The following is a 26,167-nucleotide window of genomic DNA, read 5'->3' as shown; positions in this document are numbered from 1 at the left end:
CAGGGATTTAAGTTGCTTATGAAGAGAGGAGAGAAACTCAGGTTAGGGACAATGAAAGGTGATAATCAAGGGAGTGTTGCAATCAAGTTGCTAGCAGATATCTGGAAGAGAGAGCTGGTGGTCAGACAGTCAGATACATGAGCCTGAGATCATGAAACGGTTATAGGTTTTGGTAATAACAAGATCTAAGGTATGACCATTGGAGTAAATGGCAGGGAAAGGTAAAGGATAAAATCAGTGGAAGACTGTTTATTCAAGGAACCAATATGTCAGGGAGTTGAAAGGATCATCCATTTATGTAATTAAATTACGAAGAATTAAATCTGGAGTAGTGTTGTGGGGAGTGAAATGAGCCAAGAGCTAAACTTATTGAAAACTGAGGCGGAATGACCCAGGGGCTTGTAGATTTTGTAGATGATAGCAACAATGAAGGGACAGGATTGATATAATTTGATGGCATGAGGCTCAAAGCTGGGGGGTTTTAAGGGAAAGCAGAGGGAGAAATGTCTGCAAGAAGTAATAAGAAGCAAGGAGACCATCTACCCCATCTCTAGGACCAGTAATAGAACTGTGGGAGAAAAAACCACCTTGAGAGAGCTGCAGTGAAAGCACTGTCCTAAGAGAACAGCCACATTTCAGGGTTCTGGGATCCAAGTCAGCTTAAGAGGTATCTGATGCTTCAGAATGCTGAACCTTAAGTCCCCATTTTCAGTAGGATGCCTCCTCTCAGCTGCCAGTTGTTCCTGGTGGCTCCAACTAGTTCAGTTTCTCCAGGGGATAAACAAATTAACAAATGAATGACTAAGGGGTGAGGATCTCAGGTCTAATTTACTTTATAGTCTTTCGAGTAATCATCTTGTTTTTAGTGGCTAATGGAGTCTTTGGTGATGTGTATTTTACCACCATGAAACAGAGCAAATTAAAATTATTATGAGATGTATAAGTCAAATATGAGTTATACAGTATGGTTTGTTAATTTAGGTCTACTTCAGTATTCGTGCCCCTTATTTGATTATCAACATAGGCTGATGCTGAGCTTCCCACCCATTTTCCCTTCCCTTTAATTGTCACTCTTTTCAAGTCCTGGCCTTCCTCCTAGCCCTTACCTGCTGATACTGAGCCTTTATATCTGAAATTCTACTCTCCATGGGGCATACCAGTTGGATTCTCCTCTCTGGCTACCCTTCCTCAGACCTTAGGACAGACCCCCTTCATACAGCCCTGTGACTGAACTGATCTTTATGAAATCTATTCACTTTAATGTACTTTCTATTCTCCAACCGGTTCCTATCTACCACAGAGAAACTGTTATGAACTCAGACACGTGGGGGATAGTTTCTGTAGAACCTTCAAAACAGAGTAGTTGACTCTTCATATGGGCAGCCCAGAAACAATGAAATTCTCATGTCCTTACCCATTTTCAAAATAAGTAAGATGAGAACCACTATAGCAGCCCCCAAGTACAAGGGCATCCAGTATATCCAAGGAGTTCAGAATTTCACAACAGAATCCCAAGATATCTCATATTAGTTTGCCAAATGATGAAAGCAAAGTTAAATTCCCGTTATCCAGGCTCACAGCACAGGAGATTAATATGTCTCCACTCCCTTTGTCCTCGAAGTCTCTCCTCTGGCAAACACAAGTATCTCTACTAGATCAGCCACACCCCATCTCCCCAGCTTATTTCTCCCGTTCAAGGGTTTGAGTACGTCAGCATTGGAGTATGTGGGTCCCCTGAAGAGTTAGGTTTTCTGTATTAGTTACACACTGGAAGGCTACTCTGCCTCCAGTAAAAACAATGCCAGGATTGAATTCCCCTCTCTGATTTTGGTGGCTGGGCTTTGCTGGTTAGGGGCATAGGTCCAGGAAAGAGTGTGATAAAGGTGCTGAAAAGAAAGAACAGGGCTTGTAGTCATCAGGCTGCTAGAACCTTGGGACAAGTCACTACCTAAAAGCAGGTAAAGACCCAGCTTTTTCTCCATTCTGGTCAGGCATCTGGCAGCCCCAGTCTTCTGAAACATACCACAACCCTTGAATAAAAAGGTCTCTGAGAAAATAGATGTCACAATGCCCACATGCTTGACACTATGTGAGAAACAGCTGCCAGTAGGTCACTGACCAGACAAGCAAGCATAAAATAATATAGTAGCATAGCTTAGGATGCACTGATAATGGAAGGAAGAAGTAGCGGCTAACAGAGGAGTCCAAGCTATAACACACAGACTAGTACGTCTCTGCTTTCTGATTTCTTGAGAACAGTAGCCTGCAACTCTTCAAAGCTGCATAAAAAGCTCATAATTTCAGTCCAAATTAATGAGTCTATGTTTGTAGTGATGGCAATGAGACAAAAATAAACTACATTTGATTCACAATCCCATTTAATAAATATGTCCTAGAATCAAAGAATTTTGGCATTAGAAATGACTTTGGAAGTCTCCTTATCTAACCTTCCACCCAATGCAGAAATCTCTCTCCAATACTGCTAGGAAATGATCTCCCACCTTTCACTCCCAGTGAAAGAGAATTTAGAGACAGTCCATTTAATTGTGCTAAGCAACTGTGTCTTGATACTACTCTGAGCCTTAGCTTTTCCTTCTGCAAAATTGTGAACACTACTACCTTCTTTGTATTAATTAGTATAGTCCCTGGATTAAAGTAGATGCTTCCCTCCAACGGAGTCAGGATATGCCTCTCTGCAACCTCCACCTATTGGAAATGCTTGCTTTCTGGTGCCAGAAAGAACACTTTCCACATGACAACTCTGAAGACCATAATGAGGTTACCATTGCCCTTTTCTGGATGCTCCACAGATTATATACACATCCCTGTCTTACAAATGACATCTCCTACACACAGAGTCCTTGACACTTCTACATAGAGAATGCACAATCAACTAAACACCAATATCATCTTCACAGGAATTTCTGTTAATCCAAGTTCTCCCCCACTATGCAAGTGCAATAGATTTTTTAAAAATGGAAGTCAGCATATATTTTTTAAACTCTGTTAAAACAATTTTGTTGGCTTCATTCTATTAAGGTGATTATGAATCTTGATTCTGTTGCTCATTGCTTGTTTGTTTTTTTTTTTCTGTACGCGGGCCTCTCACCGTTGTGGCCTCTCCCGTTGCGGGGCACAGGCTCCAGACGCACAGGCTCAGCGGCCATGGCTCACGGGCCCAGCCGCTCCGCGGCATGTGGGATCTTCCCAGACTGGGGCACGAACCCGCATCCCCCGCATCGGCAGGCGGACTCTCAACCACTACGCCATCAGGGAAGCTCATTGCTCATTGTTTAAGAGTCAGATTGGTTAAGTCTTTTTACATTTATTATATTTAGAATAAATGGACAAAAGTAAGACAGAAAACCTTTTGAGGTGGAATGATAATATCATCTGAGTAGTGGTAGAAACATAATTCTAGATTGTGATAACCACTGTCATAGGTATAGAATGTTTCTTGTTGACTAATAACTACACTGTTTAAATACTAAAAATATTAACACTTAAAAGGTAAGTTTCTATCATCTGTAAAATGCAGTTATTTGCAACATCATTTAGACCTTAACTTTAACTATATATTAAGGTTCATTCAACCCTTCCCCTTCCCAAACCTCTTATTTGTTTGAACCAAATAAATATTTCCTTTCTAAATAAATAAATATATTTATAAAAAGTAAATTCGTAAACAAAATTTCTAGAAGTAAATGTTCTCTCACACACTGGGGATCCACCATAAAAGATTGTTCTCACAAACAGTTAAATCTTTGAGGGACTACCATAAGCCAACCACTTTACACAGGTTATCTCATTTGATACTGTGAAGTAAGTACTATTATCACTTCTGTTTTGTAGATTACAAAGCCAAGCTCACAGAGGTTCACTAATTTGCCCAAGGACATACAGCCAGTAAGAGGGAGCAAAAGGGCTAGTAGCAATGGAGGAAATGAGGACCACAAAGCCTTGTGTTCAGAAGATCCTTTAAGAGAAACACAGATGCAGCTGGGCTATGCCTGTGCTCCGCCATCTTCCAGGGGACCTGACACAAAGATTTTGTCAGACAAGCACACAGAGGGGAAGATTTCACTTTATTGTTACATTAATCTCACAAATAAACTCAACACAGTCACGAACACTGAGCAGATAAAGTGCCAATGCAGAGGCCTGGCAACAGAAGGAGGGAGGAATCCAGTTCGTCTCCTCCATGTGCCCAGCCTGGAAAGATATTTCTATTATACAAGAGTAAGGGCAGCTGACATACCAAGCAACCCATCTATAGACACTTTGAGCTAAGGAATAGAAAATCTTAACAGGTGGGGTCTGTGCAGGGCAAGGAAATAGAAAAGTCAGAAAACATTTTTTCCTCAAATAAGTCAGGCACAGAAATACCAAACGACAAAGACAATATTTTTCAAACTCCCTGTATTTTATTTGGACATCTAATAAGGAATGAGAGGGATACAGTTCTACAGGGTTACTTCTTGCTACCACCTGTCTTCAGAACGGTGACCTGAGTAGACACTCTCTTCCCACACCCTCAATCAGAGGTACCAGAGAGAATTTTCTAGGATTCTGGGAAGAAATGACCTTCCCTGCTTAGCTAGCCAGCCTCAGAAAAGTGGACCAGTGCTTCCTCATGAATATCAAGGAGATATGGGCTATCAGAGTAATCAACCTGGAAGCATTTAAAGAAAATTAATGAAGCTCAAGACTTCCTATAATTATCTTTAGACAACTTTAGGTACCTCTATCAAGCCTGAGGTTTAAAGCACAATTATTCGGTTAGTGAATTCAAATGGTCTGACTGCATGGAGTGAGATTATGATACCATAAGCTCAGATCACCCCAACTGTCTCTATTCCAAAACTGGGACGTCACTGACAGATTTTCAGAGGCCAGAAAGATCACTAAAGGCCACCTGATCAACCCCCTGATGCTATATAATCCTGAACTCCAAGGGTCAAAATCAGTGGCATCTTTCTAGCACCTGAGAATTCCTGGCCTCACTTGGTCCACAGGGAATCTAAATAAGGATAAACCAGGCCAAGGAACTTCTAACATGCCTCACTTGTGGCCAAGAATCAAGGCTCAGAGTGGAACTTTCAACTAGGGAAAAGGTGAAGTATTTCAACTCAGTCCTAGGATGAGAAGCAGGCCAAAGTGGTTCCATGATAGGTAAGGGAGCAGAGTGGAGAGGCCTCAATGGAAAGGTGCAGGTGCCCCCATGTAAGAAAATGGGGGTAGTTTGAGGGGGCACTGAAGGCTGGTAACATGGGATCACCTCTGCTGAGCTTCAGATGTGGCCTCTCCTACTGTGGCTGTGCTTAGTTTTCCATCTTGCTTTCTCTGTAGAGGCTGATAAGAAGGGCCTGGGGGTGACGCAGTGACAACTGGCTACAGTATGGCTGCCTAGCTGTTCAAATGGGGGTCACGTCACCAAGTTCCTAGTCTTTAGGGAGCTTCTGAAAAGCTGAAAACAGAGTTCCAAAAAACTGTTTGATAAAGACAGTAGCTTAACGCTAGACAAGATTGTTGGTGGGATCTGGCAAAGTTCGAGGAACTGCTGCTATGAACCAAGGGTAGACTTGGGAATCTCTTAAAGGGACACCCACAGCTGGCTATTTTTCTGACTTCTCTGAGCACATCTCTGACCAAACTGAAGGGGAGATTCCATTACAGGTATCTATGTGCCCAACTGACACCCCAACAGAAAGGCTTCAAGAAACCCCATGACCTTTTTGAGAGGGGTCAGGAAATACTGAGGAGTCAGAAAAAATTGTTGTGAACTCTTGGGCAGGCTCCTGCCCTGCCTCTTTCCTTATTCCAGGACAGAACTGAAGAGCTTCCCAACCATCAATTCCCTGCCAGGAAGTTTCATTCCTCGCCCCCATCCCAGAAATGTTTCCCTAGGTAGGCTTTCCCACCAACTGATTCTATCCTTCTATTTTGGACCTGCTCTGGGTTTTTTCATCTCCTTTCCCCACTCCTGTTCCCAGCTACTTGAGTCTGATGCAGACAAATAACAGGCTAGACAGAAACACTGACTGGATCTTGGGGTTATCAACACCTGACAATGATGCCCAGATTATTTACTGAAGCCTTCAATTCCATCTCAGAGAGTGGTTAATGTTTTTCTGTCTGTGAGTCCTTCCTCCTCCTACCCTCCAAGATGTTCAAGGTGAGAAGCCACCTCATTCATCTTTATACCCATGGCTTTTAGGCACCAAGATAAGCACCTAAATGTGACAGTCTGGGTCAGGGGACTTCTAGTGGGCTTAGCACACAGGAGGGAGGGCTTCCCAGATCCTCTGGCATCCATCCCCAAAGCATAGCCTTCCCCTACCCTGCCTTTTTACAAATCCTCACCTCTTCATCCTCCTCTCGAGGCTTGACGCAACAAATGAGAATGAACATGGCCTTGGCCTTGGCCTTGGCTTGTCAGCTCTGAATTCTAGGTCCCCTCTGCCACCAACTCAGTATATGAGCTTAGACAATTCAATGGACTCTCCAGACCTTTAAATGAAAGGGTTGGACTAGATGATTTCTCTGGGCTCTTTCAGATTAATTCATACTTGAGAAATCAATGAAAGAATTAGAAGAAATTCGAATTCTGAGCCATAGGTACCCTGTATCTCTTTGAAATAGCTGAAAGGAGGTAAAGGTCAGATTCCTGTTCATTATACACTTTAACTACAGGAAAAGAAGCAAGTGTATCTATGGAGAAATAGAACCTAGCAGCCCCTATACTTGACTAATAAAAGCAATTTCCTTGAAGAAGCAGAGAAATAGGCCACAAGTGGGACCTGGCAGTGTCAAAAAGGTCTATAAATTAAGTGATCAAAGGAGTAAAAAACAACGGCTATAACCAGACAAGATCTCTAAGCACAGACTAAAGTCTAGAGAGGTCTGGGTGGGAAGGACCCCCTGGAGCTTCTATTAGAGGGGAGGACTTGGTCCAAAGCAAGTTGCTACTGCATTTGGTTCAAACCCAGTTTTCTTAATCTGTCAACCTGGTATGTGTGCACACGTGCAGACATGCTGCAGGCTGTAGTTATGCTTCTGAAGTGCTGAAATGAGAAAGAAATAAAAGAAATGATACCAAATTCAAAGAAGTTAGACTGAACGCAAGTACAATTTTAGTTTAAAAGCTACTCATCTTCCCCACCACTCTATGCAGTATCATCACTGCTCATTCTGAAATGTGGGCTATAGTTTTGTGGGATTGTGAACTCTGGGGGTGAGGAGGGGTATACTTGTGGAATGATTGACGGTCAAAAGCAGGATACAACCCAATATCCTGTGTGAGAACCCCTCCAGTTAATGACCAATGGATTTTACTTGACCACACCCATTTGGGCACTCACTTGTCTTCATTCAAGGAAACTGTCTCCTCAAAAGGGATTTCTTGCTTGTCTGTCTTCCCCATGATCAGCCGGTGCTTATCCAAGTTTATGATGCACTGAAAACAAAGAAGAATCACTGGTTACCCTCAATGATCCCACTATGGGGTCTCCATGTAAGAGGACCCTTGCCTCAGAGAAGAAGTACCAATGGGAATATAGAATCAATCCTACCTTCAGGGATCGGAGAGTCTGGAGACCAAGGGACAAGTTTTTCTCATTGTCCTCTAATAAAAAAAATTAAGATTTAACCATTTTCATGTTGGTTTAGAAGTCAGCCTTATCACCATTAGGTTCTATGCAACCTGACCTCCCTTTCTTCCTTCCATCCATCCAATAAACATCTGTTGAGCATTTATTATATTAAGTAATTTTCCCAAATCATTATAGTTAAAAAGTGATAGAGTCAAGATTCAAACTGAAGTCTTTTTAACTCTAAAGGACAAAGGCCTTTGGACAAAAATCAGGAACTTAGAGTACTCTCTAGAATAGAGTACATGAGGGAAAGTATAGGAGTTGGTGGGAAATTATGAAGGGATTTATGGCAAAGGAGTAAGAGGATCTTGCCCTCTACCTCCAACTAGCCCACAGAAAGCTCTCAGGGGCACACAGAAATGTTTGTTTTCTTACCCCTTGAATTTTTTTATTCTCTGAGTGATTCTCAATATGTCTTGAATGTAGCTCAAGGCCCATCTGGTACTTCAGAAGGCAAAAACTGGGACAAGATTTATAGTACAAAAAAGTGGAAACCTGGGATTTTGAAGAAGTCAATATTTACAGGCATAAAATCCCATGAGGGTTTGGTGGAAGGAGGGAGAGGGTTTAACTTAGGGGTCCATAGGTCCAGTCCCCCATTCTACTCACCAACCACGGCTGCTGGGCAGTCCAGATGGAGGGAGCCCAGAGTGATCACTAGGTGCTCAATCTGGCCCACTACTTTCAGATGTCGGGGTAGAGAAAGCTTCTCTCCTTCATGCTTGTGAGATCTGACATGCTCCTTGAGTCTGCACCAGAGAGGAAATAACAGAATCCCCTTGGCAGAAGTTTCTGGTGGAATCTGGCAATGCCTACCTTCTGACACACAGCTGGAATTTTCCAGAGATTTCCTGGGTTAATTTACCAAAAAAAAATGCTAGTCTACAATTCTTGTTTCAGCACTTTATCCTAAACATGCCAGGAGATATAAAAAACTAAAGATTCAGCTCCTATTCTCAAAAAGCTATGTCACTATCTGCACTGGTGGAATATGAGAGTTGACACACTCAGAGAATCCTTTTCTGCATCTCAACATCCCCACCTATGTGCAAGGCAATTTAGTTAACATATCCTTTTATCCATCTGTGGGTAACAGATCTCAGAGAGGGCAGGTAAATCCTAATTTTAGAAGATGCTTTGTTCAGTGTCTAATTTTCTCTTTGTCTATTTTAGTCTATCCTCATCATTTAGTCTGAGGCCATAAGGATGGTGGAGGCAGGTACTTATTTGTTAAGTGCATTGATAGTGGCATCAGCAAGGCATATTGTGGAGAAAGTCCTAATTAATTTAACTTGTCTGTCTAGGGGAGGAAGGAAAGAACAGCACCAAGGTTTCACACAGTTATGTAAGCTGATTGGAACAGCTAGCACCGAGCTATTATGAGTTGGTGGATAAATACTTAATTACGGACTTTCTGTGCCAAAACTTCTGCTTTACTCCATTTCCTCTCTTTTGGTGTTATAGCCCATCCAAAAGAAAAATAATTGCAATTTTACAGATGGTTATTAATTCCTCTGGAATCATGGCAGTCTTCTGCCTAATTATGCACCAGGACATTATTAGTCTTTCTGGAAACATCATGTTGCACTACAGCTCATCTCTTCACCCCATAAAAATGCTCAGGATTCTTCTCATAGGAGCACTTGTGTCCTTGGACTCCACCCCCACCCCACCCCGTCCACCGCCCTAAACAGCAATGCACAAAACCCATAGAGCCAGCTTCAAAGAGTCACAGTTGTGGTGAGGGGTGAGGAGAAGGTAGAAATGAGAAGGAACAGAACATGTGGCAGAGGTCACTGATTATACAAATCAAGACTTGTGCAAGCCCTGCCTAATAGGGATATTTTGAAAGTAGCTTAAAATGGGCCATTACATCTACCCTAGTGATTGTTTCAATACAGAGATTTAGGCTGGGGAATGCTCTGTTGTACTTAGGGCTAGAGAAGTGGAAAAGGATATTGGGTTGATCCTCCCAATCCTGGGCTAGACCTCAGGGCCCATCTGGTACTTTGGAGGAAAGAGAAGGAAGAAGAAAGGAAATAAAAGTACAGATTGAGTGAAAAGGAGGAAAGATACAAAATGGCTTTCTCTGACTAAAAAAGAGGGAGAACCCAATTCCAGCTGTTAGAGAACTGAAGATATTCAATATATGAGGTGTCTGCCTCACACCCAGGCCCCAGCAGGGGCAGCAGTAAGAGCTGATTTTACCTGTTATTTGCAGAGAGGAAAGGTACTCATCACCCCTGTGATGGTTCAGGCCCAACAGCAATAGCAGCTCTATTCCACGGTCTGACTGATACTTCTTGGGACAGGCAGTGTGGCCTCCAGAAGGACCCCAAGTAAGCTAAGGCCAACCACATCCCTGATTTTACTTCTCTCGGGTACACCACCAGGGCAGATCCTTCTAACTTGTTGTCTGGGCAGGGCACAAATCAGGATCAGGGCATGGCACGCAATGAGCCAAGGATTTCATACTTTCTCATTCCGGAGCCCAAAGGTCTTTGCTCAAAACTTAATTGGTGGGAGTTAATGGAAAGCCTGGACTTCAAAAATAAATTCAAGCAAAGAGTGTATTAGCATCTGACTTCCAGCACAAGTGACTACTTACCCCAGTCTGTCCACACAGGCTGAAGAGATGAGATTATATTGACAGCCTGTGTCAACCAAGGCTTTCACATCCTTTCCAGCACACTGTAGAGAGGAAACATACTGTTCAATAGGAGCCAGAGAAGCAAAAGGGAAGGGAGATCCAAAGAGCAAGCAGCAGGTGTCATATGAAAGGCAGGGTTGGGGAGCATCCTCACAATTATGGGTTGGTAGTGTCCCATCTTTATCCATTGCTGAGTCTCCTTTGAGGGGTTCTTTTTCCTGCTGAAGCTAGAGCTTACAGAGGATCCCAAAGGACTTTGGGTATTTCATTCTATACACCAAGTGGCTCTTAATTGTGTGTGTGTGTGTGTGTGTGTGTGTGTGTGTGTATCACATACTCCTTTGCAAATCTGACGAAACATTTAGTCCTTTTCCCCATAACGATGCACATGCATACAAATTACTGCATATATTTCCAGTGTTGCATTGAGTGCCCCCCTTAAAACTCATTTATGAATTCCATGATAAGACCCACATTCTATACAATTTGGAGGAAAGGTCCCCATTATTGGGATAATGGGCCCAAATCCTGTTCTCCAGAAAACCTGGAAAAGCTATTCTCAGAACATTACCTGGCAAGAAACCAAAATCATGTCATCAACCTCAGACTTCTTTAGCCCCTCAGACTTGGCATGATTGAGTTTGTTGGTCTTGGAGGCCCAAGGGACACGACTGCTTCGGAGCTTTGACAGGTTGGTTTCCATGAGGCGCCTCTGCAGAATGTTATGAGGTTGCTTGAGGAACAGAAAGCAGAGGCTTCTTAATGACAGGTCATTTCCCCCCTTCTCTCATTGTCCCCCAGGTGCTGCAGAAATAATGAAGGAGCTGCCCATAACTGAGCTCTACCTTTGCTTCTTATTTATCCTTCCTTCAAGTAGGGACTTCATGGGTATTATCAGAGCAGGAACTATAAACCAATTTGCAGTAGGCAACCCTGAGTGAATGAAAGAGCAATGTGGGACCCTGGGAAACGTGGACAGGGCTAATAGTCCATGGCTAAAGAGAACTAAGGGACCCTTGTGATTTGTACTACCTGGGCTTGCTGCTTTCCCTTCCCTTACAAGGGCATTTCAGGAGGCAAGTGGCCATAGTCTATGTGGAATAAATGTATCTTTCCAGGGGACTTATAGAAAGGGCAGCTAATTCTCACAGGCCAAAGAAACCTTCTTAGCGCTGGTTTTCAGGAGTTCTGTGTACTTCTGTTTCAAGTCTCACTCCCTCACAGTATTATCCTTTGGACCCAAATACATGTGCCTTGATGACGTGGCTCTCCTGTGGGCTGAGTTATCCATGGGTGGATGAGGTAGGAAGACAGGGATTCATACCTGCTGAATAACCCTCTTAGAAGACACACTTTAGAACCTGGCAGAACCCAGAGGAATCATCCTTACTGTTATTCTCTGGACCTCAAGGAGCATAAGGCTCCTCCTGCCATGTGCTTGTCATCCATTCCCGCTCTCTTCAATGGGCCAAAAGTGGAGTGTAAAAGGGACAGAAACTGACCAAGAAGCAGGGGACTTAATTAGACCTTATATCTGTGCCAGGATACCTAAGGTTAGGAAGAAGAATGAGGAATATGAAATCAAGTCTGCTCTTTAATAGAGCTTAGGAGAGTTACTAGGGCAGATATATCTATGCTCTACTGTTTCTACTCAAAGTGGCCTCCAGAAGGTGTAAGCCACCTCTTAAAGTCATTTGACCTGAGAAATTTCTATACAAAAGCATATTATTCCTAGTTTACAATAATATTGAAAATCCCTCAAAGGATGGAGTCTAACCCCAAGTTTCTATGTGACACATACTAGATGGCATTCCAATTCTAGGGGGGGAAGAGAGTTACTCCTAGAAGCCCAGAGCCTAGAACCTTCCCCAGGAAGTGGGTAGAAGTGCAGGAGGTCTTCATTTCCACCATATTACAGATTTCTGAGGAAGAATGGAGTCAGAGCCATGACTCGCTGTAACCCTGGTGAGGCGAAGAAATGGATTCCCAAAATACACTGACTCTTGGCAAGGCAGATTTTAAATTAGTATTCTTGGGAAAAGGAGAGAGAGGGGCATTTAAAAGAAAATGAGAGCTTCTTAATTTGACAAGGAGCTGGAGGAAGTGCTAACTCTGATTTCCTGATTGGACCCTGGGAGAATGCTTTGCTCCTCAAAAGAAACAGAAATTCTTCATTCTTATCTCTCTCACTAATAAGTCTAGATTCATACTAAAGCAGGTGTTTGTTTCTGTCAGGTCCATGCTTAGCATGACCAACTCAGATAAGCTGGATTTGTAGAACTGAAGACTGGAAGGGACTTCAAAGTCCATCTAAACAAAGCCCTCATAACCTAAAGTTCGAGGCTTTCCTTCTACAGTGGTCTTGCCCAACACCACTTTACCTGGTTATTCTGAATCTTGAGAGGAGTCTAATCATCACTGGACAGATCAGGCAAACGAGGAAGGTTCTGAAATCGTTTTCCTTGAAGTCATCTCTCTTTGAATTTTCCTACTCTACCCTTTCTCCACAGGCTATACACATACTCAAAGTTCTCACACACTGGGAAGAAAACACCTCCACAAACCCTCAGACCCTGCCTCCTCAGTGCCACGTCCTAACCACAACCCTGCCTTAAACGGTCTTAAAAAAAGGTCGAAATCACTAGTCAATTTCCTGATATCCTATATTTTCTTCACTGAAATCACTTCTGATCCCACAACACCAATAACGATCTCCTAATTTCCAAATCCGACAGACATATTTCAGCCTTCATTTTACTTGACTTCTCTAGGGTGTTTGGCCCTGCTGACTATTCCTTTATTTAGTAACCCAAAAAAGGTTCAAACGTAATACATCTTCAATATAAAATATTCAAATGTCACTGAAGTATATACAATTAAAAAGGGAAAGCCTCGGGCTTCCCTGGTGGCGCAGTGGTTGAGAGTCCACCTGCCGATGCAGGGGACACGGGTTCGTGCCCCGGTACGGGAAGATCCCACACACCGCGGAGCAGCTGGGCCCGTGAGCCATGGCCGCTGAGCCTGCACATCCGGAGCCTGTGCTCCGCAACGGGAGAGGCCACAACAGTGAGAGGCCCGCGTACCACAAAAAAAAAAAAAAGGGAAAGCCTCTGCAACCCTTCAAACCTTCTCAGTTCTACTCCCTACAAAGAACAACCATTAAATTTAGAAGTACATCCTTCCAAAAATTTTAATACATCTACAAACATAAATAAAAACAGGATCATACTATAACACTCTTCTAAATTTTTAATTTTTGTTTAATATATGAAAGGCATTTTTCTATGTCAGTACATATAATTCTTTTCATTCACTTTTATAACTACAAGTCTTCATAGTATAGTTCAGGAGTTGAAAATTCACAGCCAATTAACTCATATGAACCTCAGAGATGCTCTTCTGTAGCCATTTAATTATGCCCTTATGTTTGTTTGTTTGTTTAAAATTTTTTTTTTTGGCCGCACCACATGGCATATGGGCTCTTAGTTCCCTGACCAAGGATCAAACCTGCACCCTCTGCACTGGAAGTGTGGAGTCTTAACCACTGGACCACCAGGGAAGTCCCTGCCCTCATGTTTTAAATGACAATGTAACTGCACATTTACCTTTGCTCCCAACGAAAATTTCACTAAAATCATAGTCAAGGAACAAGAAAGGCCTAAAACTATAAGAACAAAGAGAATAGTAAAGTAAGCAACAACAATAACAAAAGAAGAGATTTTGACAAAATTTTGGAATCTAAATAGCAGACGAAAAACTGGTAACTGACCTAGACTAGAGAAAGCTAAGTGCTTCACACCATTTTACTTCATGGAACACTGGAGTGGCAGAGACTGCCAGTTACTAATTAAAATCCATGATCTCCTCTTCTTTCTGGAAAGATACCTAGATTATGTTTCCCAGCCTTCCTTGTAGTTAGGCAAGGCCATATGACTGAGTTTGGCAAACAGAATGTGAGTAGAAGTGACACATACCACTTCTAGGCCTGGCCTGTAAACCTCTCCTGTGTACACTCCTCCATATTCTTTTCCTCTTCTGACGGGCTGGAATGGAGATGACCCTTAGGGTAACCTACCTGGAGGTAACGTGTTGAAGACAGAAGAGCCACTCACTGTCAGCCTGGGTCACTAAATGACTACATGGAAGAGGGCTGTCTTGTTGACCTTCCCACTAGAACTCTTACCTAAGAAAAAATAAACTATTATATTTGAACTAGTTTATACTTGGGGGTCTAGCTGTAAAAGCAGTTTTCCTACTTAAACTAAAACCCTGGAAAAGCTGAGGAATTAGAGGTATTAGAACCTCTACAATTGGAGGGTATGATTAGGGTTGGAAAGAGATTAGTATAAAGCCTGCATAAGACTCCTATGCATAAGACTCCTTCCCAGTTGATCCAGACAACTGGGAAGAATGCCAAAACTTTATTCTTTTTGTAAGAGTAAATCAAAAGACTCTGGCTGGTTGACAGTTTGGCTAGGCTTAGGACAGATTCCTTCAACAGCTAAGAATGAGAGTGGAGTGCCATACTATACCAGAACTGAAGAATATGAGTTGAAGGGCTCACATGGAGCCTTGCATAATGAAAGATACAAGACCCAAACCAAGATTTCACATCATTAAGAATCTTTGGAATATCATGGATGACAAAGATTCCAAAAGTTTCCAAAGAGAAAAAGATGATTTCAAATACAAAGGATTAGGAACCAGAATTACATAGGACTATTCAGTGGTAATAATGGAAGCTAAAAGACAATGGAATAATACTTTTAACAAATCTGACAGCACATAATTTCTAAACCTAGCCAAGCTATCAATTAAGACTCAGGAAAGTTATTTCCCAAGAATCCTTAAGCAGCTTCTGAAGGATATACTCCACCAAAGCGAGGGAAACCAACAAACAAAGAAAAAAGCATAGGATCCAAGAAATAGAGTATACAATAGAGAAGAGAAACAAGAGAAATTCTGAAAACGGTGTTGAAGAAAAAGTCCAGGATATTGGTTGTGTAGTGGGCCGTGAGAGCAACCAGTCCAAAATGAAATGCGAGGATAGAGCGCTCCAGGAAGGATGTCTCCAAGAAAAAAAAAAAAAACACCTGCTAGATCATCTGCAGTTTTAAGGTACTTGGAGGAGATTTAAATTTTAGATAGAAAATTAAACAAAGGGAAAAAACTAGGCAATTATTAATTTTGATAAAAATAAATATTTGTATGAGAAAGAAACATAATTATGGTATAGTATTTGACTCAGCTGTGAATAATATGAATATAGTCATAATAATGTAAGCAGTAAATGCTGATTTGACCCAAGATAGCTATTTAATTGTTACTAATATATTACAATATTAATATAGTAGGAGAGGGGACATGATGGGAAGGTATAAGAGAATTAAGGAACAGTTTAAATTTTTTTTAAGTTTTAAATTATATACATGTGCTTTTTGATAAAAAGTAAATTTTAAAAATATACCCTATACATTAAGAAAGCATACAGCCACAAGAAAAGCCAACTTATGATGGCTTAAATGGAGGTGTATTTTTTTCTCACATAACAAGAAGACTGGAGGTAGGCAGCTGCTGGCATTAATTCAGCAGCTTAACAATTTCAGGGCTACTGTTTCCGTAATTCTCTTGGATATTCCCTCATGGTCATATGATGGGTGCCCCAGCTCCAGGCATTACATCCACATCTAAGGAAGGAGGAAGGAACTCTGTGCCATCTATCCTTTTTATCAGGAAAGCAAAAGCTTTCCCAGAAGTTCCCTCAGCAGTCTTCTGCCTATATCTTCTTGGTCAGAATTCCCACAGCCACTTCTAACTGCAAGGGGGTCTGGGTGTATTTAGCTTCTGCGTAGAGGAGTCAGGTAGATAGAAAAGGGCTGAAAATGGGTGATGATTTAGCCAATTAACAGTGTTTGCCAAATCATGCAAAAACTGAAGTGTGTGTACATGTGTGCACACACACATACACACACACACCAACAATGTAACTTAGGCAGATGTAATGTCAGGTTACCCTATAACCAACCACCTTAGCACCTATTTTTTTTACATCTGCCCTACTTTCTGCATTTTTTGTTTTTTGCGGTACGCGGTCCTCTCACTGTTGTGGCCTCTCCCATTGCGGAGCGCAGGCTCCGGACGCGCAGGCTCAGCGGCCATGGCTCACGGGCTCAGCCACTCCGCGGCATGTGGGATCTTCCCGTACCGGGGCACGAACCCGTGTCCCCTGCAACGGCAGGCGGCCTCTCAACCACTGCGCCACCGGGGAAGCCCCGCTTTCTGCATTTTAAAATAGCACATCATCTATAGACCTATGAGTCTGTGGTACAAACATACCTCAGTTTATTTAACTACTAATGGACATGTAGATTATTTCTACATGTTTGCCATTAGAAACAATGTTTCAATAAACTCAACATTCCATTTTTTTGAAAGTCTCCTCCACTGGCTTCTAAAACCACTTTTCTGTCTATTCTGCATCTGTCTCATTTATTGGCTCCTTTGCCTCTGCTCATTTCCTAAATGTTAGTGTTCCTTGTTGCTCTATCTTAGGTCCCTTTCTCACTCTACAAAACCTTTTAGGGCAATCTTATCTGCTTTCATTGTATAAATTAGTACCCTTATGATGATGACTCCATCTCATGCCCAGCCCTCACTTCTGAGTTTCAGACCCATAGAACCAACTGCCTCTTTGAACTTCTCCACTTAGACACCCCACAGGCACTTTCAAACTTAACTTGTCCCACTGATCTTTCCCACAAAACTTGTACTTTCTCCAGTATTCTCCGTCTTGGTGAGTAAAATTCTGCCTCTTTAACACCTTGTAGTTTCCTCTCCATTTCTGCTGTTATTGCTAAGTTCAAATAATCTCCTAAAACATTATGTTCATGGTCTCCTTCCCCTACAGTGGCTCCCTTGCCAGCTGTATCAAACACAAAATCCTCAATTTAGCATTTAAGATCTTCCACTGATTCATCCTCCTTCCCAGTCTTATCTTTAATCCTCCATGAAGGCGTTCTACTTTAGCAAAAGGACCACTTATCACATACTACCTTGGGCAAATCACTAATCTCTCTAAGCATTACTTTTCTCTCAGTCTCACCTTCTTCATCAGTAATAAAAGAGGTTTGAGCTCCAAAGTCCTGTTCTATTTTAACATTCTGGATTATTCCCTTTACACCAATCTGGTAAAATGGCATCACTACACGCCCATCCATTCTTGATTCTTTTCTTTTCCTAAACTTCCATCCCAAGTATAGATAGTCCCCAATGTACAATGGTTCAACTTATGATTTTTCGACTTTGTGACGGTGCTAAAGTAATACACATTCAGTAAAAACTGTACTTCGAATTCTGATCCTTTCCCAGGCTGGTGATACGCAGCACAACACTCTCTCATGATGCTGGCAGAGGCAGCAAGCTGCAGCTCCCAGTTAGCCTCATGATCATGAGGGCAAACGACTGATACACTTACAACTATTCTGTACCCATACAACCATTCTGTTTTTTCACTTTCTATATGGTATTCAATAAATTAGATGAGATATTCAACACTTTATTATAAAATAGGCTTTGTGTCAGATGATTTTGCTCAACTGCAGGGTAATGTTAAGTGTTCTGAGCACTTTTAAGGTAGGCTAGGCTGAAATACGATGTTCAGTAGGTTAGGTATATTAAATGCATTTTCAACTTAACAATATTTTCACCTTACAATGTGTTTATCAGGATATAACTCCGCCATAGGTCGAGGAAGATCTGTACTGTTGCTACTTCCTCCAAAACTTTTCTGGTATCGATCTACTTCTCATCTTTACTACTTCCAATCTAATACAAGCCACCATCATCTCTTATCTGTGCTACAACAGCCTCCTAACTTGTCTTCCACCTCTTCCTTCACCCTTCTCCAAATCATTCTCTACACAGCAGCCAGAGTAAGCTTTTAAAAATGTAAGTGAGATAATACATTCCCTTACTCAAAAGCCCTTCAGTGGGGCTTCCCTGGTGGCACTGTGGTTCAGAGTCCGCCTGCCGATGCAGTCCGCCTGTGCTCTGCAACGGGAAAGGCCACAACAGTGAGAGGCCCACGTACCACAAAAAAAAAAAAAAAAAAAAAAAAAGCCCTTCAATGGCTTCTCATTGTTCTTCAGACAAAATTCAAACTTCCTACCACGGTCTAGGGCTCTGTGCCATCTGGTCCCTGTCTATCTTTCCAACCTCCACATACATACCATATACACACCACTCTACCCTTTATTCATCCACACCTCCTTGCTCAAAAACTCTTTCCCATTCTAATGCCCTTGCACCTGCCATTCCCTCTGCATGAAATGTTTTCCTCTAATATTTCAAATAGGTAGCTTGATCTCATCTTTCAATTCTCAGCTCAAACATCACTTCCTCAAAAACATCTTCTCTGACCATACTATTTAAAGTAGGCACTCCACTTCTTTAGTTACTAACATATCCCACTATTCCTTTCAGAGTAATTATAAGTCCAGAATTATTTTGCTTTTCTAGTTGTTTATTATTTCACTCCCCCACTAGAGTGTTAATTTCACAAGGGCAAGGACCTTCATTGTCTTGATCACAGCTATATCCCAGCTCTTAGCATAATACCAAATGAATAAATCTCTGCCCTTTAGTTCTTCAAAAAGCCTTTCTTGATTAATATCATACAGTTCTTTCCTTCAGAATCCCTTCAGTACTCATACATTACATAGTTTGTACTACTTGCATTCCCATTCCTTGACTGTTGCTTTGTAAATATGCTTAAGTGGTTTGTTTTTGTTTATTGAAATATTGCCTTTCCAAGGGCTATCTTCTACTTTCCAGGTGTACTTCAAGATACACAGTATTAGTTAGATAGGTGCTGCAGGTACTCTGGTGGCCTTTTGGACATAGCTATGTCATCTTCCTGACATGGATCCTGCTTTATGCTTTAGCTCAACAAGGCAACACTAAGCAGTCACAGGTTCTCTACTGTTCCTGCAGTGTGGCTGCTAAACCCTAACCAGCATTTAGGCATCTAAATCCTAAGCAGGCAAACTCAAATGTGCTGCCTTTATCACCATCGGGAGCTTCTGAAAGAAATGGGCACAGTGGGCAATGCTGTATTCCAGGTAGACAGAGCTGAGGTTCCTCAATCTAGGAGCCAGTCTGATTAAATATCTCTTCTAACCAGGCTATAAAGTGGGAAGAAAAGTGAGGTGAGAGGAAACAGGCTATACTGCAGGATACCACAGAATCATGATTTGAGCAAGAACTTCTAAGGCCACCTTTTCAATCCCTTTACCTACGCTGTACTGAATCCAGACAGAATCAAACTAATGGATTTCTGTGGTCCACAGAATGGGTCAGACTGGAAAATAGGAGAAATTATAGAAGTCTGCTTTCTTTGTAGCATTTACTCTCAGAGGAGAAACCCAAGGTTTCTAGCTTCCAATAGAACTACAACTAGAACCACTTAGAAATAGGGGTCAGCAAATATGGCCCACAGTCCAAACCCAGCCTGCTGCCCATTTCTGTAAATAAAGTTTCATAAGAACACAATCAGCCCCATTTGTATTGCCTATGGCTGTTTTGCATTACAACAGCACAATTGAGTAGTTGAGACAGAGACTGGCCTGCAAAGCCAAAAACAATTAACTATCTGATCCGTTACAGAAAAAGTTTGCCAACCCTTGACTTAGAGTATTGTTTAAACTATATATGCTTTGGGGTCAGACAGAGCTCAGTTCAAGTTAGTAACCACCTTGCAGAGCTTTTGTGAGGATGAAATGAGATGGTTTGTACGAAGCATTTAATACCATGTCAGGTATAAAGTAAGCACTTAAATTTTAATAATTATATGTATGTGTACATATGTATTTTAAATTCTCATGCTCGGCTTAAAATTGAAGCTGATTACCATTCACTTTTTTTTTCTTAAAAGGGCATGAAATCATCTTACTCCACTTTTGTCCTCATGTACAGTTTGTAGACAGACATGGGCTCCTGACTGACTCTCACTTCAAGCCCAATATACATGTCTCTGTCTGGTCTTGGAAGTCTAAAAGGGCACTAATATCTGTGCCTTCTCTTCTTTATTTACTAGCTGAATATACAACACGTGACCCTTTCATCACCATAGGATCATAGACAGATTGTCCTTAGGTTTACTGCTGCTCAAAAGCACATGGAATCTACCTAAGGCAGTCTTGTCACACTGCCCCAGGACTTCTGTGTTCTCTCTGCCTTTACCTTATGACCCAATAGACATGTTATTTCAAAGAGAACAGCCTTATTCCTGATTGTTACCTGCTGGTGTGAGATGGTGGCTTCTCAACCGCCCATGGCAGACTGCATTTTTGTTACAAAGGACTCACACAACTGCAGGGACTTCAACCAGATAACCTGTAAAGTTCTTCTTACTCTGAGGTTCTATAGGGCACACTCGAAGCAGCCCCCTCTCCATATAATCTCATAGTCAGTTGACTCACCAGGGAATGATGAAACTCTAGTCAGATGTTGGTCACCATCACTATTGTCACACCAGACCAGAGTAATCACTGCTTCCACTGAACTCCTCTAGCGCTTATTGACTATAATATCTTGACAACTACCATAGGCTTCCTGGTGGTATTATTTACATTTTCATGGAACTATCTATTCAACATCTACAATTGAATAGCTAATAGACATCCCAAACTTAACTTCTTCAAGAATCAAATTCCTGATTTTTTTTTTTTTTTTTTTTTTGCGGTACGTGGGCCTCTCACTGTTGTGGCCTCTCCTGTTGCGAAGCACAGGCTCCGGACGCGCAGGCTCCGTGGCCATGGCTCACAGGCCCAGCCGCTCCGCGGCATGGGGGATCTTCCCGGACCGGGGCACGAACCCATGTCCCCTGCATCGGCAGGCAGACTCTCAACCACTGTGCCACCAGGGAGGCCCCCTGATTCTTATTCCCTATCCCTAACCCACTCCTCTTGTATTCTTAGCCATCTCAGTAAATGAGAAACTTTATTCTTCCAATTGCTAGATCAAAAACCTTGAGGTCATTCTTGACTACTCTTTCTTTCAGATCTTTAATCCAATCTCTCAACTAAACTTGTCAGCTCTGTCTTCAAAATAACCTGAGAGTCTGATCTTTTCTTGTCCCCTTAACTGCTAGCACACTGCTCTGAGCCACCATCATCTTTCACCTGGATTACTATCTAACAGCTCCTAACCAGTCTCCCTGCTTCTACTTTTGCCCTCTATAGTGAAATCCACACAGTAGTCTACTTTGTGAAATAAGTCATGTCGTGTCACCCCTCTGCATAAAATTTTCCACCAGTTTCCCATATCAGATTAAAAGTCAAATATCTGTACAATGATCTATAAGGCCCTAAGTAGTTTGGCCTCCCACTATCTCTCTGATGTTATCTCCTATCGCCCTCCTGTTGCTTACTTTGCTCTGGCCACAATGGCCTTCTTACAGTTTTTTAATCACATCAAGCACACTGACAATTCAGGCCTTTGCACTTGCTGTTCCTTCTGCCTAGAACATTCTTCTCCAAGATATTTTGCTCTCTCATTTCCTTCAATATCTCGTATAATGTAATGTTATCAGACAGGCCTTCCCTGACCACCCTAGATAAAATAACAGGGCTCTACTCCATCCTACCCTGGCCATTACACTCCCTATTCCCTTATCCTGGTTTATTTTCTCCATAGCACTGATTACACCCTGATATATTATATATTTACTTGATTTATTTTCTGCCTTCTCCCCCCCCCACCACAAGAACGTAAGTTTTATGAGGGCAGGAACTCCGTTTTGGTTCACTACTATATCTTCAATACCTAGATCATGCCTGACATGTAATAAGTGTTCAATAAATATTTGGGGAATAAATTAATTAATCAGTCCTATCCTTCCCCCTAATCTATAAACTCATTGTACAGGTAAACTTTGCTGTCTTCTTCTTTGTGATCCTAGCACCTAGCATTGTGTCCTGAACATAGCAAGTGTTCAAAGAATGTTTGCTGTAATTAGGATTCGATCATGGCTCTGGAAATCTTCAGTTTGCACTAGATCCTGATGTTATACTGGTATTTCATGCTCCTCTTCTAAGACTCCCAAGTTCTCTGGTCCAAAATCTATAGCATTATGGATGTCTTGTGGCATTATGAATAACTTATCTACAGGATACCACCCAGGGCTGCCCTCATTGACAGAAATTCTGATCAGGTAGATCAGATACTAGGAGTACAGGGCTAGTCATTTCATGGTCAGTTGGCTTTGCTGTGTTACACCATCCTTCCCCCAGCCTTCTCCTAATTCTAGTGAGTTTTGCTAAAGCATTTGGCTAGAAGCAGAATCAATCATAAATAGGAAAGCAAAACTGTCTTTCTATTGCTGAATGAGTAAGGATATAGCCTGATGGTCAGTAATATTATCATATAGGAAAGACAGCATAATATCCCATGATATGACTGTTTTTAAAAATTAAAAAGTCCTTACCTCAATGAGAAGAACATTTATGAACCTGGTAGCTAAAACAAAAGAAATTAGAATACGCAAAACTCCAAGAGTGATTTTTTTCTCTACCCTCATCAACTTAAAAAATAATAATAAATGAAATAAAATATTACTCATATCTCTGATTTTGATTCTTAATCTAATACACAAAAAAGAGCACAAGATAAAAGGACAAACAAAATAAGACAGCCAGACATAAGAAATAAAATTAATTTCCACAGTAGACTTTGTAGCAGCCAACTACTCACAAACAGGAAAAGGGCAAAGGCACCTCCCTAGGGTCAAGAGAACAAGAACACATTTCACTGCCCATGGATGCTCTTTGCCAATCCAAAAAAAGTTGGCAGGCTGGATTCAAATAGTGAATGTTATAGAAACAGCATGGTAAAAGGTAGATGATTCAGAAAACTCAGCAGTATAATTCTAATATAGGTCACTAGTATGAGGAAAACAACCCACAATCTTCTCACTGGCACAAACCCCAGAATCAATGAAAACTGATTTGTCCTTTCCCCGCTATCTCCCTCTGATGCCATCCCTTCCCTTTTCTTGTCCCTCTTTTATTGAGTTTGTACTATAGATTTATACAGTCAATTTTTGTATCCTCAAAAATTTCACTTTGGTGAGAGAACACTGAGTCAGCACTGGTCTATACTACCAGATCTATCCATATATATATCCATATATGTGAAGTGATATAGTACTTCTAAGGTTATTTCTAAGATTATCCTGATCCAGCAGCATAAGTTCCAAGAAAGCTTAAGCATGCCACGTCACCCCAGTACTCAGAGCTCTCCTAGCCCTACCTCAGTCTGCCTTGGCATCTGTGACCTGTTCTAGCTCTTCTGTGCAATCACTTGCACATTACAGGTGTGAGAACAGTGAGAGAGGGACATCAACTCATGGCAGTGGGGGGAGGCAGGGGAGAGAAATTGTAAACCGTGGTTCAGGGTCTCACAATAAACTGCTGTGTGTCACATCCACAGCAATAACCTGCTTCTTGAGGAAGCTTCTTCCTTCCAGCCTAGTGCCTATGTTCTATGCTATCAGCTCCTGTGTGGCTCAACTAAGACAGACTGGAGTCAGAAAAGCAGATGGAGTTCTTCCTACACAGGATGAAGCAGTATAAAGAATGCTAGGCAGAAGAATGGAGAGGCAGTTCCTCAGGGCTAGGAAACTCCTTGACATCCCAGGACAACCAAATGTCAATCATATCTTAAATCCAGCATGAAGGGGAAAAAAATGCCACATTGTACTTATTTTCCTATTACTGTTTATTGGCTGAGGCTTCCAGGAACTAGGATTATTGTGACAGGAACTAGGATTATTGTGGTCTGAAGGTAAGAAGACTTGAACCTGATTTGCTAAATGAATCTAGACTGTAGTAAAGTGAAAGGAGGGAAGAAAGACAGTTATCGCTTTTCTAGGAATACATTTCAGTCACTCACCACTCTGAGTTAGCATGAATCAGATTAACTATCCTGTGGCTTGTGCAGGTAAAATACCTTTTAAAAAACAGAGCAAGATAATTGAGTAGACATCCCCTGTACAATAAATAACTAAAAATAATTCTCTATCACAATGGGGGAGGGCAAATCTGATCTTGGGATCTATGTGCCATTAGAGTTGATTAAAACAAGAAGAAGAAGAAGTAGATTCAGCAGCTCTGCCCTCCATACCCATCTTGTGGTGGGAAATGGCAATTTCAGTGGCCCAGGCTGACACCCCGCTTCCCTGACAAATTAAACATTCCAAAAGCTCAAAAAATACTGGAAAAATTAAACAGAGCATCTACTTCATTTAAGACATTTAAGTAATGCTTCATAAATTATTGCCTAGATGAATAAAGTGATTGTGAAATTCAAGAAAACAAGTTAAACTACAAGAAAATTCCAGATAAAACTACAAAGCTAAACATCAATTTGGTCCAGTGACTTAAATATAAGAGTCAAATACAGTTCTTTAAACTAGTAACCCTTAGGCCCCCATAGGATCCCTCCTATAGATAGAGAACAGTACGGTCTTTGAACTCAGACCTCCAGTCCTGGAGTTTCTCCTTCTTAATGCCAAGAACAACCCTGCTAGAAAAAAAGACTGCGCCAGCCCCAGCTCCAGCTCCACACATCAGCCGGTGGAGCAGCTGGGGCAGCCTGGCCTCCTCCCTCTATCCACTCTTTGGGGGTGGAGTAGCAGGAGAGGAAGATGATGAAGAGAGGTTTGGGGCTCAGGAAACCTTCAAGGTCCACACTGTTTCTCTCCCCGCCCCCCGCCCTCCTGTTGGAAGGTCAAAGGTAGGTGAGACCAAAATCAAACGGAGAAGTAGATTTTGCATAGGGGGGAAATGGATTCAACAAAAGTCAAGTGTATCTGGATGTGGTGACTGCCCAGAAAGCCCCCTTCCCACTTCGTTCTCTCCTTCTCACACCACTTAGGAGTCACCTCTGTCTGGGTCACGGGCCCGGCCAAGCAGCCTGGGAGGCAGCGGGAGCTACCCTGGCTGCGAGGCTCAAGCCCCAAGCAATCAAACTCGGTACTGCGAAAAATGGGAGGGAAAGGGGACCTGAGGGCAAGAAGGCAGGGCTGGGTCTCTTCTGCTCCAGAGGAGAGACACGAAGGGAGGAAGCTGCGCTGAAGGGAGGGCGAGCTGGAAAAGCTACGACGGAATCCCGAGAGAAACTAAAGCAGGGGAATGCTGGATGGAGAGGAATCCGAAACAGAGCAATAGCGAGACAGCCGACAGCGGCCGGCGGCCGGCGGGGGCCCGGCCGCTGACTCAGTGAAAGCTGCAAAGGGCGGGCCCCGGGAGACCTCACAGCGCGATGGTGACTGGCCGCCGCGCGCGGGGACCCCGAGGCGGGCGCGGCCGCGGGGGCTCACCGTGTCCTTGGACGAGCCCAGCTTCTTGAGGCCGTCCAAGGGCAGCAGGTCGGCCGAGTCCTTGTGGATGAACTGCACGGCCTGCTTCATCCGGCGCTGCTGCCGCAGCGACGCCCCCTCCCGCCTGTCCGTCTCCTTGCGGCCGCCCTCGGTGAGGAGTCCTGAGTAAAACATCGCTGAGGCGCCCGCGGCCCAGCGTCCCGGTCGCTCCCGGAGCCCCGGCAGCCCTCAGCCTCGAGCTTCTCCAGCGCCGCGAGAACCGCGCGCCGCCCTTTTTATAGCCGAGCGTGACGTCACTGGGAGCAGCCAGTGTACACGCGGGGGGCGGGGCCGCCCCAGCCTGCGCGCTGCTTCCCAGAGTCCCGGGCCGCTGCCCACACCCGCACCACCCCACTGGGGCACGGGGCGGGAGAGGAGGAGTGGCGCTGGCGAGACTGACTCCGAGCGCCAAGGTCTACCGCGGCAGCTTTACCCAACCGGTCCCTC

The 26,167-nt window shown here is 42.8% G+C and overlaps 1 protein-coding gene across 1 annotated transcript; it reads right to left on the bottom strand.

Moving 5' to 3' along the window:
• Positions 1-4,066: 4,066 nt before the first annotated feature.
• On the bottom strand, positions 4,067-25,958 carry NRIP3 (nuclear receptor interacting protein 3). Its single transcript, XM_067749961.1, has 7 exons — positions 25,682-25,958; positions 10,874-11,035; positions 10,261-10,343; positions 8,262-8,401; positions 7,572-7,624; positions 7,362-7,456; positions 4,067-7,064 (listed from the first exon to the last, which is right to left on the bottom strand). The coding sequence occupies exons 1-7, from the start codon at positions 25,853-25,855 to the stop codon at positions 7,049-7,051; spliced, it is 723 nt and encodes a 240-aa protein (XP_067606062.1). The 5' UTR covers positions 25,856-25,958; the 3' UTR covers positions 4,067-7,048.
• Positions 25,959-26,167: the final 209 nt, after the last annotated feature.

Source organism: Pseudorca crassidens, chromosome 9 (genome assembly GCF_039906515.1).
Source record: "Pseudorca crassidens isolate mPseCra1 chromosome 9, mPseCra1.hap1, whole genome shotgun sequence".
Taxonomy (NCBI): Eukaryota; Metazoa; Chordata; class Mammalia; order Artiodactyla; family Delphinidae; genus Pseudorca; species Pseudorca crassidens.
Note: the sequence above shows the minus strand (reverse complement) of the source record. Positions and strands in the feature narration are given on the sequence as shown.